This window comes from Temnothorax americanus, unplaced genomic scaffold (genome assembly GCF_048541705.1).
Source record: "Temnothorax americanus isolate GAGA-0224 unplaced genomic scaffold, ASM4854170v1 Scaffold10, whole genome shotgun sequence".
NCBI lineage: Eukaryota > Metazoa > Arthropoda > Insecta > Hymenoptera > Formicidae > Temnothorax > Temnothorax americanus.
This window is the reverse complement of record NW_027509231.1, coordinates 407,552-421,377: the sequence shown is the minus strand read 5'-3', so window position 1 is coordinate 421,377 and position 13,826 is coordinate 407,552. Positions and strand designations below refer to the sequence as shown.

Genomic DNA, 13,826 nt, shown 5'->3' with positions numbered 1-13,826 from the left:
TTCTAAAAGGAAGATATCGCGTTCTTAAGTTCGTAGGTTTTAAAGAATGCCGCCTTTTTAATATCGCTCCTATTTCATACGTCGTCGCGAAAGCAAATAAGCCGAAACTTGATTAGGGACAAAAAGAGAAAGACGATAGCTAAATAAGAAAGGCTCATCGTTTTTATCAGACACGAAGCATTTTTTAATTGAAACGGAGAGGAAATCGTTTAGCGATAAAAAATCCAACGCAATTATGACGATGTCTTCATCAGGCATTAATGCGAGACACGCGATATGTTGAAGATATTATAGCTTAATTTGTGTTTCTGAGATGGATAAAATTAATAATTTTTTACTATTAAAAATATTTTACATTAAAAATATAAAAATTTGTTAAACTTTTTTTATTTGTCACAGTTCTCTGATTGTTAATAATTTTCTTGACGGTCGAAGCATGACTGTTCGACACGAGATTTATTTTCGTTTGAACGACGATCGTAAAACGGTCAAAAAGACTTCTTTTGACGAACGTCGCCGCGCCGGAAAGAAATTTGGACGTGGCCGCGAACAATAAATGCGATGGAGCCGAAATTTAAATGTCGTAAATTTTATAGCTCGTCTCGCGTTCTTGGACCGCCAGGAACTTTCCACGTTCACCATTGTGCGAGGGCAAAGCTACAGAGAGAACCCTTTAAGGTCCGCACCTTGAGATGCGTTAGTGACGCCCGAAATGCAGACACACCTTTAAAGTCCGCGATTTGCCACAGCAATCATCTCGACCTTTGCTGCGCCCACGATAAGTATTTTATCGTTACGATTGCAGGCTCACTGAACGAATATCTTTCCTCGCCGAGTTTATTTTTCGCCTATTTCTCTCGTAAACGATCTTTTTCAGTGATTAAATGTTTCATTAGCTCCATTAGCACATTCGTTTCGCTATTCATGACAATCGGTATTCTTCATACTTTTTTAGCAAAAACTTAACGTCATGATTTTTTAACGATTCTTACTCTTACTAAGAAAAGATTTATATTTCTCTCAAATGTATAAATCCATAAATCAGAAACTTGTTAAAAAAGAAATTACGCACGTATGTAAATTCCGCTGAAACGAGATTCATTATAACTAGCTTAACTTTTTAAACATGTTTTAATTAATTGATAGAAATAATAGTGACGTAATTTCATTAATCGAAATAAATCGAATTGTCGCACTTAAATGAGTCGAGCATCCGTCCAGATCGTATCGTCGCCCGCTATTTTATTTAGTTTCCTTTGATTCGCGAATGGAACGACCGTATCGCGAGGATACCTACTTAATAAACGTATTGTGCCGGGAAGAAGCACTTCGCGGGGATGCGTATGGAAAATACGAACGATGAGAATGACGATACCGAACAGCGCGTGGAAGAAGAGAAAGACATAAGTATAATGGTCTCTGCCTCTCCGTGATTCATCTCGACACGTTTAAAATTGCTCAAACTTTTTTTACGTCTCTATTGCAAATTTGTTCCTCGTAAAAATGCAAAATTAAATAAATTAATTTACGATCTGTAATACGTACTTTCTCGTTCGTTAAATTATCAAATTTAAAAATAAAAAAGTAATACACAATACTGTGAGTAAGATTTCAGAAATAATAATTATTATATTATTTGAATTAAGATTTTAAGATATTGTCGTATTTATTGTGTGCAATATATTGTATGTATAAAAAATATATGTTTAATTAAAATAATTTTTATAGAAGAAAAAAATTTATATATTAGAATTAAACGTAATACGTGAAATAAAATTTTTAACATTTTTAACATTTCAGAGTTTTATAAATGATTTACTGCACACACAGAATTTTGTGTATGTCTTTTTCTACTGAACGTTGTTAAAGTTCTGGAAAGGCGTAATTAATTTTCTCTCTCAATTTTTCGTAATAAAGACCAATCTTCAAAAGAGTAATCACTTATCCGCAAGAAAATTATTTGCCAATTCGTTGCGCGTATGCTTCCAATAATAAACCCTCGGCATATCAAGTTTCTTCGAGTACTTGATTCGATATTATGGAAGCAGGATGCTGCGATTTTTAATCAATCAAGAGATACGATATGGAATAACAGAGAACCATACGTCGATTATACCTTTGTTTGCAAATAGATGCAATCATTGATATTTTTATGCAAACTTATATGCATGATGAAACAAAACTGCGTCATATCAAGTGAAAAATTGATTTGATTGAAAAATATTAATAAATCCAATTGCGTCCACGAAGCTAGATTTCGAGATGAACAATTTTGATTTAACGTCGATGAAGCAACATTGCAAGCAAAATACATAATACATAAATTGTTTACACGACGATTTAATTTGCAGCTGTCAAATTTGTGGATGTTAACTGTAATTATCTATTATGGCATAGATAACAACACTACGAAACGGATAAATCTTCTTGTACAAAACAAAGAGATTCTCATGCAATTATCATAATGGCTATCTAATTTATCGTCCAAACGAACACAATCGCAGTAAAGACAAACATTTTCACGCTGACCGTTTAATCGTTCTTGTGTAACTGTCTTCTTATGCAATAATTAAAGAATTTAAAACATACAAACGAGTCAGTCAACAACATGCAAAATGCATTTTGCACATTTTACACACGTAAATTATCGATTCTTAATGCAAATACGCGATTTAAAGAAGCGATAAAATTTTTTCGAAGCGATTTATAATTTCGGCGCGTCTTAGATATTACAAGTAGATAAAGTCACGTATGAGATTGCGATAGATTGAATGAGATTGCGACAGAGATTTATCGTTTCATTATATTTAATTATTTACTAATTACATGGAATATATTGTTCGCGGAAATTTTAATAATCTAAATGATGAGCTAGGTCGCTAACTCATTGCTCGTCCGCGAATTTCGATTAAACCACAAGGACGACTAGTAGAAGAAGCATCGCGAACGCATCGCGGCGGCGCGGCGGCGGCGGCGGCGACCCGATTGGAGGAGTCGCAATCCAGACACGGTTCTATCTCTGTATACCTCTCTTCGGCGGGGCTTGATTACTTAATTACTATATACCGGCGATCCGCGCATTCTGCGTCGAAGTGCCGCCACTTAAAACACTACCATCGGTTTTTATAAAGTTTATACGCTGCCAGGTTCGTGCGTGAGCGGCGACATGCAAGGTCGTAGATAAGTGACGGTAATGAGGAAGATTCACTGAGTACAGCTGCAGGTGCAGCGCCGATTGTTCGCCGATGCAAATCGAAATAGGGGCCGCGTGCGAGAATATACGTTTCCGCGGGAAATTGCGCGATGCATGTCGCACCGTCCGAACGTGTTGATACCATATAGCACATATTTCTCCTCTCTGTTGATTATACTGTACGATGCGCAACGTACGCGCGCGCGCAGAAATCAGGTTTGAAGCAATTTTTCGTTAATTGAAAAAAGATGATACAAGGTTCGGTTGGTTTCATGCAATTACGTTTGAGAAATGTTGGCTATTAAATTAATGTTACCAATCCTATATATTTCTTATTTTTCAAGTTTTAAAAATATTCCACTTTTAATTGAAATTGTCAAATTGTATTTTAATGTCTTAATACTAATTCATAAAGTTCTGTATTATTTTCGAAGAAAAATTAAAAGTATAAACAAATCGATGTTATATACAACTTACCTTCTTCGGTGCAGCAACCTAGAAGTGTTACGACGTTTGGATGACTGCCCAATTGCTTCATGATTTCGAGTTCTCGATCTAAGTCTTCCTTTTCTCGATCGGAGGCACCTTCTTTGACAGTTTTTACTGCCACTAATCGGGTCGTACCTTGATGACCTGTCAAATCATCGGCTTCGGCCTTCCACACCTAACATTTCATTTTAATCATATTTCAGATGTCTACTAGGTTTTAAAAATATTTTATTCCTTTTTAAGACATGCAACTAATCAACTCTCGCATTTTTTAAATGCATTTGATCTAAATAATGTTAATTAATTTGATAAACGGTAATTTAAGATCGTGGAATCCAATTTCCTCGGGTTCGTTTTATGTTATATATATTAAAGATATCTATATTACCGCTACTTTGGAAAATTTATAAACTTTGATGCTGGGAAACAATTGCGCGAATCTCTCTGCGCTCAGATCCGTCTTTTCATTATTAGAAAAAAATCTATTGCGATAAATTATATGTTCCCCAAGTTTTCCCACAATCGATTTTGCATAATCAATTTTCGATTATACCAATATTATACTAACTACCTATTATCGTATTTCATAAATAGGTAAAGCGGTATCGCACATATTGAAAGCTGTTATTACTATTTAAATTTATTTAAATCAATGCGGATAGAGAGAGAGAGAGAGAGAGAGAGAGAAAGAGAGAGAGAATTGCACAAGCAAAAATGTTAAATAAAATCGCTTGAGGTTAAATTAATATCGGAAGAAGGAACCACATTAAATTTGTTACGAAGATTACGTTTCCGCATGAATTTCAGGTATTTCATAAAATCCATCCGATCGCCGCAAATTATAGGCATATCCTTTTTTACAGCCGCAAATCCTTTTTTATAGGGACGCCGCTCACGCCGCAGAAAGTATCTTCTCACCTGGCCGAAGTTTCCTTGCCCGAGGACTGTCTGTAATCTAAGCTTATCTCTAGGAAACTCCCATCTGGATTCTTGAGATGGCGGAGGCGGCGGTTTCTCAGCTTCGTGACACTGTGCGGAGAGTCGAGAGTTAAATTGCAGTTTAAAATATTGTACAAAAATAATTCACGCTAATTCGCATACGCGAGAGTGAACGTTCGACGCGTCGTCTAGAATTAATGTCACACCTATCACTGACGTAGAAATTTCTTTACGTTAAAGGAAACGAACTTCCGGGATTTTCCACTGACGTGTCTATAATGTAATTTTCCTATATGTGCGTTATGAAACGTTATGAAATCAATCTATTATGTATTACGGGCAAACAACTCTGAATATTTATGCAAATTATTTCTTCAGATAAAAAATACAGAGACAGCTTTTAATTAAACTATGCATTAAATAAAATCAATATCTCGATATTAATGCGTAAATTATTTACTCCGAATACGTTTTTGCATGATCTCTAAATTGAATAAAATACAGTTCAAACACGAAAAAACTCGCATTATCCTGAACGCGTCGAAAAAGCTGTGCAAATAATTACTATGTGTCTGCCGTCGCATTAAATATGCAGAACGTTCGTTAATTTCTCACCAAGTGCTGTATTCTCGGTAGCTTTGTGATCGCCTTCTCGATGGACGTCTTGAAGTCGCCGTTTTCGAGATTAAGAGCGTCCTTCCTACAGCTTATCTCCGATGACGTGTCCGACTCCTCGAGCACCTGCATAAGCAAATCAACGTCAGCGCAACGTGTATGCAACATGCCGCACGCTCGCGCGTCGGGGAGCCGCTTGAATCGGTCGTCACTCCCGTTTAATTGGGAAGCGCAATGCCGCGTGGCAATGAAGATCAGCAAGATAGATCGAAACCGCGTCCCGGGAGTATTTCCGCGAGTAATACTGCCGGTATAAAGTTAGACGAACATACCGCGATTTTATATGAAAATACAACGACGGCGTTTGTTACAATAGAGATAAGATGTACGCACAAATAATTCAAAAATAAACTACCAACTATATATCCATCGTGGCTTTTAAAATAGTCGAATTAACTACAAGCGCGCTGAAATATTTTTGATAATTGAGAATATGGCAACAAAGGAAGTACATGTATTATATAAAAGCGAGTTCTTACACCAAATTTTTTACAGTTTATGTAAATTTATGTTTATAAATAATTTAAGTTCGTAATAAAAGAAAAAAGTTTTGAGATATTAACTATCATAATATATTAATAAAATTATATTAATAACTTTTAAATTTAATCTTGCATTTATTTTTGTCTATAACTCTTTTTCTCCGTCTTGTAACATTTATAATTACTCTAAACTTAATAAAGAAGTTCTTAATGTGTACGGAAAATTTTGAATATATCTTGAAACCGATATTAATATAAAAAAATTATGTTTAATAATTACGCGATGTATTATCACGCACAGATTACTTCGAAGAAGAACATCTACAGCAAAGAATCGCTGCCTGTCGACGGCGAAATTTCAATCTCGAAAAACACAGCATGCCCGAGTTTAACATCGGACTCCGGGCGAGCCCCAAAACGGTCTCGCTTATTTATTTGGTCCCTGTGTGTACTCGTCCTTTCTCCCTTCTCCCATTTGCGTGCTCCTTTTTTTTACCATCCACGCAAACCTTTATACCGCCATTCAGATTTATTTCCATGACTGTCAAGTTAAATTTAAATTTATATCCGCGTTATTATTTATGAATGTCTTGCAGGCGTGAAAGCATTTCGCTTATGTCATTTCCGGAAATTTTGTATTATTAATTCCGCTATTACTTCTGACGCCAAAAAAATTTTAACGCTTGTTATTTTGCAAGAAATGAAATTTCCGCAATTAAAAACTATATATATATATAATACAGAATAGAAATATGGTTTATCAAGAAATATTATGACAAAGAATAAATATCAAACTATGAATTTATGATGAAATATTTAGATGGAAGTATATGTTACCGATATAATGATTAATAATTACACAAGTAACGTAATATGCGCGGCACAAATATTCTCATTTTCTGACATGATTTTCTCGATGAAGCTCGTACAAAAAGATTTTCGACCTTCGATGCAACGTTCTTCTTAACAATCTGAGGAAAATTCCGCGGAAAAAGAATCATTGTAGGTAATGAGCCGAACAATTTTCGCATTATCCAACGGACACGTTCATTTTCTCATTACTACAACGTGCCACGCTCCATCCAATAATACTGCGCTCGACGAATCATCCCGAGATTATTCTGCATACAATGAACTTGTAGTAATTGTCGGGGAAAAGAGGAAAGATTATTAACCATTTCATGAATCATCGCGAAGTTAGCCTTCGCGAAGGAATTATTCGATGACCGCGTTTGATAGTTTGATATTCATTCACGACGATGTCACGGCCACGTGATAAAGTGGCATGGAATTTGCAACTTGCAAGAAAAAATAATAATAATTACGAATTTTATCCTACAGAAATATATCTATTTTTTATTACTAACTACTTTTTATTACTACTCAGATCTCAAACCTGCAATGTCTCATTATGGATTTAAAACTCGTTTTAATTAAAACTGAGGCTGTTCGCGGGACGGTATTTTCGGATAATTACAGATCTAGCGGGCTGCATTCTGGATCAGCTAATGATCCATAACAGCGGAGATTCAGACATCATCAACATGCGCGCTAATTATCAAAATGTTAGTGTAATTCCGTGGGATAACGAACGTCGCTGTTAATACGATGGCCATACGATAAATGCTAACGTGCAATGATAATCCCGGTCATGCCGCGTAACGGTATGTAAGTGGCACTGCTGCATGAACGGCGATTTGTACCTCAACATCCCGGCGTGCATCAATTAAAAACAGAGTTGCACGCGGCGCTTTTTCATCGTTTCTCCCCCCGCCTCTTCCGCTGGTATGATGATCTCGATCGCGACCACACTCGAGAGTAAGTAAATCTGATCTCCAATTAAATCATAGTGTTCTATAAGTCATATCGAGATGGAATATTGTGTTGTTTGTTAAAGACAGTAAGAGCGATATGTCTGTCTTGTCTCTTGCTCAATTCATCAAAAAATTTAAATTTTTATTAGTCTGGGTTTTTGCTTCTTTCAATATTTGTCTCTCAAAACTTTGACAATAATTACCCATGTGGCATCTGTTAATATTCAGTATACTAAATTTATGTTATATTAAACGCAATAGATTTACGAACTAAAGAATTGAGATTGCACAAAACTTACTTGAGTTTAAATTGTTTGTAAGAATTTCTTGTAAAAATTAGTCAATAAAATTAAGGACAAAATTTTTAGAATACTTCGTGCATATTTGGTAATGATAAAAATTACGTGACCCTATTCTCAATCTGATATCCGTGAAGCTTTCCAGTCCTCCGATCGCTATTCTGACTCCATCTCGGAAAAGAGAAAGACGAAATATCACGAATCGATCTAGAGCGTGGCGCGGCGATTCGCGCATACTTTCTAATCCCGATCTAAGCTAAATCGATCGCACGCGGGCGCGCTAAGCGACCTCGAAACCTCGAACTCACTCACCTTACGATTCCTAAGTATCAGTCTTCTGAGAATGAGCCCGACGCCGACGGCGATGGGAAAGACGACGAGAGTGGCAAGGATATAGCCGACGACGGCAACTGTCTCCTGAGTGGCGATCGCGTCGCCGTCGTGCCGCTTCAGTATCACCTCACTGACGTTCATCGATTCCCGCGGGCTCACTGAAATCGGCTCGCCGGTCTCGAAGAACGTCCTGTTGAGCCCACCGGGATGATACATTGTGCCGTTGTACTCCGGCAGGATCGAATGATGATAGGCGGGCCTGTACCTCGTTCTGTTGGCCGTAGGCGTGAAAGAGGAGCCTTTGAACCCTGGAGGGACAACAGTATTCTGGGATTCGCGATTTTCCTCAGGTTTGTCCTTTCGGGAATTCGTTGGAATTACGGTGGATTCTTTAAACTTGGGAACGGGAACGGTGGTCGATGTATCTCTACTGATTTCCGTGTTGTTGATAGTCACCATCATTTCGGGCGTCTTTTCCGTGGTTGTCGTCGTCGTCGTCGTCGTCGTCGTCGTCGTCGTCATTATCACCGTTATCATCGTCGTCGCAGGACTGTCTTCGTTCTGCGATTCAGAATCCACCGGAAGCACTACCGACGGTCGTTCCGTGTCGCGAGCGAGCCCGTCCATCGACCCGCTCCCGTTGAAGATATCCGACGTGTTGTACAGATGCATGATCGGCAGCACATCGTCCTTGTCTTTCGACTTGTCCGATAAATTACGCGCTCTGACTTCCGGCGATCTCTCACCGGACACGCGTTTCCCGTTCTCCGTTACCGTGGGCGTCGATGAGGTAGGTAGAACTTTCGACTTTCTGCTCGAACCCTCGTCCACATGAGTGCCATTCTGAATCGGCGAAACCGTTGTCGTCGTCGTCGTTGTTGACGTCGTCGTCGCGTCTTTAGCTCGATACCTCTTCTGGATCTCTGATGGATCCAGATTGTTCGCCTCCTTTGCAATGTCCGTCGGCCTCAAGGTATGAGTCTCCGGATCGGCAGTCTTTTCCACTTCCGTCAGTATTCTAGGCGTGACCGGGAAAACTGGTGCCGTCGGCATTGTCGTCGACGTCGATGGCGTCGTCGATGTCGGCGTCGTTGTAATCGCGACAATTTTATCGACTTGCTCGGTCACTGTCACGGTCGTCTCGATAATACCGTCCGTTGTTGCGTTTACGTCACTCTCGGTCTTGTTCAGCATCACGACACCTTGATCGTCTTCAACATTGCTCCCGATATCGCTTTCATTGTTTACACTTGACGCAGTAACAATATCCTCCTCAAGAACGTGAGACTTTTCCACCTCCGTCGTCGTGATCGCGTCAACGAGGACGGACGGATCGGTCGCGTCCATCGTCTCGTCAGTTGCACTCGAATTTTGACTCAAGATTCCCATGACGGTAGTTTTTTGCGAACTACTGTTACTCGGCACTTCGTTCACCCCGCTCGTACGCGAAACTTTCGAAAAAGAATCGATACCTGGCGCTTCATCGTCCGAAACTTTCCCGCGATCCGCAAGCCGCGTCCCGTTCGACGATCGATCGTTTACCACTAATTTATCCTGAGCACTCTCAATCTTCTCTTCACCGGACTTCACCCTCCTGGTACCGTTTGAAGAGGATACCCCGCTCGGAGAAGCCAACACTCTGCGGCGTTTGCTCGACGCCAGAGACGAAGATTCTTCGTTGACAGTCGATCTTTGATTTAACACCGCGCTGGCGCTCTTCCTTAGGAATCTCCGATCATTAGCACCTTCCTGCTCGCCAAGTCCTGTCCGCGACTTGGTGTTGTTCCACCTGACCGATCCTCTGTTTCCGATTTCCGGCGATTTAACGGATCTCGTCGGCGAGATAACGCTATCATTCGCGGCTGAATGCGACGAGGACCAGGTCGCTGCTGTTCCTTGGCTGGCCGTTCGTTTCTGTTGTGGAACGGCTTTCCTCGATCGTTCCCCCACCAGACCATCAACACCACTGGGTAACGTTCCAGCAGCTGCGGCTGGCTCGACGGTCGCGCCGGCACTGAGTCCCGCCGGCGTTCGTGCCGGTTCTATACTGCCATCGCTGGCACGAGGAAGCAGAAGAGGAGAAGACGGCGGCGGCGGCGGCAGCGGTGGTTGCTGCTGCTGCTGCTGCTGCTGAGACCGCTGCTTCGACGTTCCACCACTCGTTATCTCGGCACCGCTACTAGCACCACGGCCAACACTACCTCCTCCTTGTCTTTCCTCTTCGCCGCTTAATCCAGGTCCGGTGTAGTTGCGCAACAATCGCGTCACGTTCGTTATCGTATAAGCGTACACGTGTTGCTGCGGATGTTGCTGTTGCTGCTGCTGTTGAGGCTGTTGATCTGAGTCAACGAGGGCAGGTGCCGATGACTCCGTCGTCAAGGGCGACGTCGATAACGGCGATGATTTCGGAGCGATATCGCCGGCGGTCAACACGCGAACCGGTCGATCCGCGACGGGATCCGTGACCGGTTGCTGCTTAACGGTATTGCGATGGGTCCGCTCGCCCTCGATCGCGAAACTCGAGAGTCTCAAGCTGTCATCCGGCACCACGATTCGCAGCGTCGACGACTCCGTCCGCGATGGTAACGATATTGTCACGGTGTTGTCGCTCTCTTGAGGCCTCGCGCCCGCTCTCTGCAATGTTGACACTGTCCGCTCGACATTCGTTAACTTATGCTCCGATTTCTCCGCATTCCCTACTTCCGTCTTCATTTCGGTGACTTTCTTCTTCTCATTGTCCTTCCCAAAATCGTTCGTCGTCCTCTCGGCGGTTCCATTTAAAGCTACGATTGTCCCGTTCGGGAGTTTCGCGTCGATTTCACTCTCCACGACGATCTTCGCTTCGGTATCGTCATCAGACTGACGTTGCCGCGATATCTGGGTCGTTGTGCTCGCCTCGATGACGTGGGTTGCGTTTCCTCTCCCTTGCGGAACTCGATCGCGGGTCCCGTCCGCGTGAGTGGACGGGTCGCCGCGGTGGAATTTGTCGTCTACCGCATTCATTTCGCTCCTCGTTTCCGATCCGCTAACGATACCGGGGCTTGACTCGTTCCCTGGAATAACATTGGATACGACGTCCGCTGTAGGCCTCGGCTTCCGGTAATACAGCCCATTACTCGAGCTCCTAAACATGTTCTTAATCCTCGATACCTGATTCTTCTCGATTGTCCGTCGTTCTAACGTTTCTAACGCAATATTCATCTCTTCGTTCATAATCTCCTCTACCGGCGTGGCTATTGTCGGACTGAATCTCTTTGTGGAATATCTTCTGCGCGAAGAAGTCGGGTTCGTCGATGTCGTCTCGACGGAATTATTGTTACTGCTATTGGTGACGTTTTCCGGCTGAAGTTTCTGGCCGAAATAAAGAAACTGCGACATATCTTCCACCGGAATATTGCTCTCCACTGGCCGGAAGTGGTTGTATAATGACTCCGGCATCGATACAGTATTCTTCTTGCGCGTATCCGCGTCTCCCAATTTTTGATTGGTTAACATAGTCGGCGTTAGAGCGACTGAAGAAAATGTCGAAGAAATATTCTCATATTGCTCGGTCGTCGACGTCAACAGAGCTTCGTCGTTCGTAAGTTTTTTCGCGATTTGCGGTTCTATCTCTACTTTCATGGCATCGAGATTGATCGTGGAAACAACTTTTTCGATTGATTTTCTCGACGATTGCGGAGTTTCCTCTTCCACTGACACTTCCGTTCGCGCGTTTGTGACGTAAATGTCGTGCCTAGTCTCTTGAGTTTCGAGGATGTCTGGAAGACCCTTCGAGATGATATCGCCAGGTCGTGGTCTACGACTCGAGAGAATCCGATGGGTCTCATGATGTGAGCGTTGATTCAGAATCTGTCGCCTTCTTGCAGTGAGAATGTTGCGTAGCGCCTGCTCGCGTTTAGCTTTTGATGACAACAGATCCGTGTGTGGGGATGTGCGCCCACGACGATGATCTGTGACTGACGTATCTGCGAACAAAGATGGAGTCTCTGCTGATAGATGTCTAACACTCTTAATTGCCTCGAGTAAATTTAATATAATATATATTAGAAACGAACGATAACTTGATAGATATAAATATTGATTTTTTATAAAAGATAATTTTAGTAACGAGATATTTATCCTAAAGTTCTATGAGTCGTTTATTGCTTTCAGAATTAAAATAAAGATTTTATTTGTCCCTATTAAAAATAAAATTAATACATCTTGTTTGCGATAATTGATACTTTACAACTACGCCATAGTATACATTACTACATTGAAGAAGTACGTCTTAACGCGGTTTCTAAATGTTAATCACATGCGAAACAATGATACGGTGCGTAACTGAAGCGATTATAAGTTCTGGTTCGTTCCCGCACGGTTCCGGCGACGGAGAGGAGAATTTTCTACAAACGGATTAATGCGAATCGCCGTTCGCAATCATCATTCGTCAGAGCGTCTCGGTGAAAACCGGAAGAACATTGACCGCCTCCTCTTCACGCTACACAGCAAACGTAATTAAGTTCTCAATTATATTCGCCGCGCGTGCGACGTGCGAAACGAAAAAATTCTCGCGGAGAGGAGCTCTTCAAGTAACGGTGTTTCTCAGGGTCGCGGATGGCCGAGTAGGTTTGGAGGTATACGAAAGGTCCGGTACCGTTACCTCTCACGGTTCCATGTGCCAAACGAACATTCCGCCACTAATCGTCTGTCGCGATTGTAAAAACGATCCGAATCGCGTTCGTGGATCACGACATCTCATTCGGCGAGTTTATTCAAAAGCATCTAAGCATTGCGTTATTGCAACACCAAAAAATTCCAACTTATTACAAAATTCTAATATTGGAATGTCTCCGCGTGTTATTCTTCCGGTATAATTAAAACTTTTAATAACAAAATTTTAAATAAATAGTCGATTTCTTTCAATAAATTACCTTTCGTTTTAGGTAAATGAGAAATAATAAGTAAATAAAAAAACTTTAGTGCAACGTTATCATATACATATGCGTCCATAAACTCTTCCTTGACGAACTTCTCGTTCCTCTGTGCTTATACCCAAGAATTGCTCTCCTCGCAATTTTCTCATGGTACATACAATAACGTCCGCCGACAGCCATATCGTGCAGATAATGGGCGTTGCTCGTTTCGCTTCGCTTGGAAAATTCGTTCGTACTGTAAAATGCCGAAGAACGCGCGCCATAATATCTACGTACAAGCATATTTCGCTGGGGGGGTCATTAAGAGCTCGTCGGCGAGGATTGAGAAGAGAAGATGCCGCGCGTCACAAATTTATTCTCTCATTGTCCGTGTAAGCGGGCCCGACGCCCGAAGCGAACGTTCCTCGATTCGACAAAAACTCTCGAGGGACGATACAGCTGTAACGAACTTAATTTACAGCGACATAAAAGTCCGGCTTGTCAGCTCGTTAAAAGGTCTAATAGATACTATTTCGTGACAGCGTGAATTTCCGAATGATTCTAATGCTCCGTGAGAAGGCCTCGTGGATTCGGGGATTATCGTGACATACGACGGCTCGGTTTTCATCCGCGATTCTCCGCCTAATGCGTTATTCTGTGTTAAAATGTTTCCTGCGACTTCGAAATTATGAACTTGAACCCGATGC

At 41.5% G+C, this 13,826-nt stretch overlaps 1 protein-coding gene across 2 annotated transcripts in view; it reads right to left on the bottom strand.

Annotated features, from left to right (window-relative positions):
* The window catches only part of LOC143899196 (uncharacterized), a 175,351-nt gene that overhangs the window by 8,789 nt on the left and 152,736 nt on the right, over positions 1 to 13,826 (bottom strand). For both annotated transcript variants that reach the window (XM_077409275.1, XM_077409284.1), the window contains 4 exons: positions 8,204 to 12,189; positions 5,237 to 5,362; positions 4,601 to 4,711; positions 3,671 to 3,857 (listed from right to left, as the gene is read on the bottom strand). In XM_077409275.1, the coding sequence (XP_077265401.1) occupies positions 3,671 to 3,857; positions 4,601 to 4,711; positions 5,237 to 5,362; positions 8,204 to 12,189 (4,410 nt within the window). The remainder of the gene's footprint in view (positions 1 to 3,670; positions 3,858 to 4,600; positions 4,712 to 5,236; positions 5,363 to 8,203; positions 12,190 to 13,826) is intronic.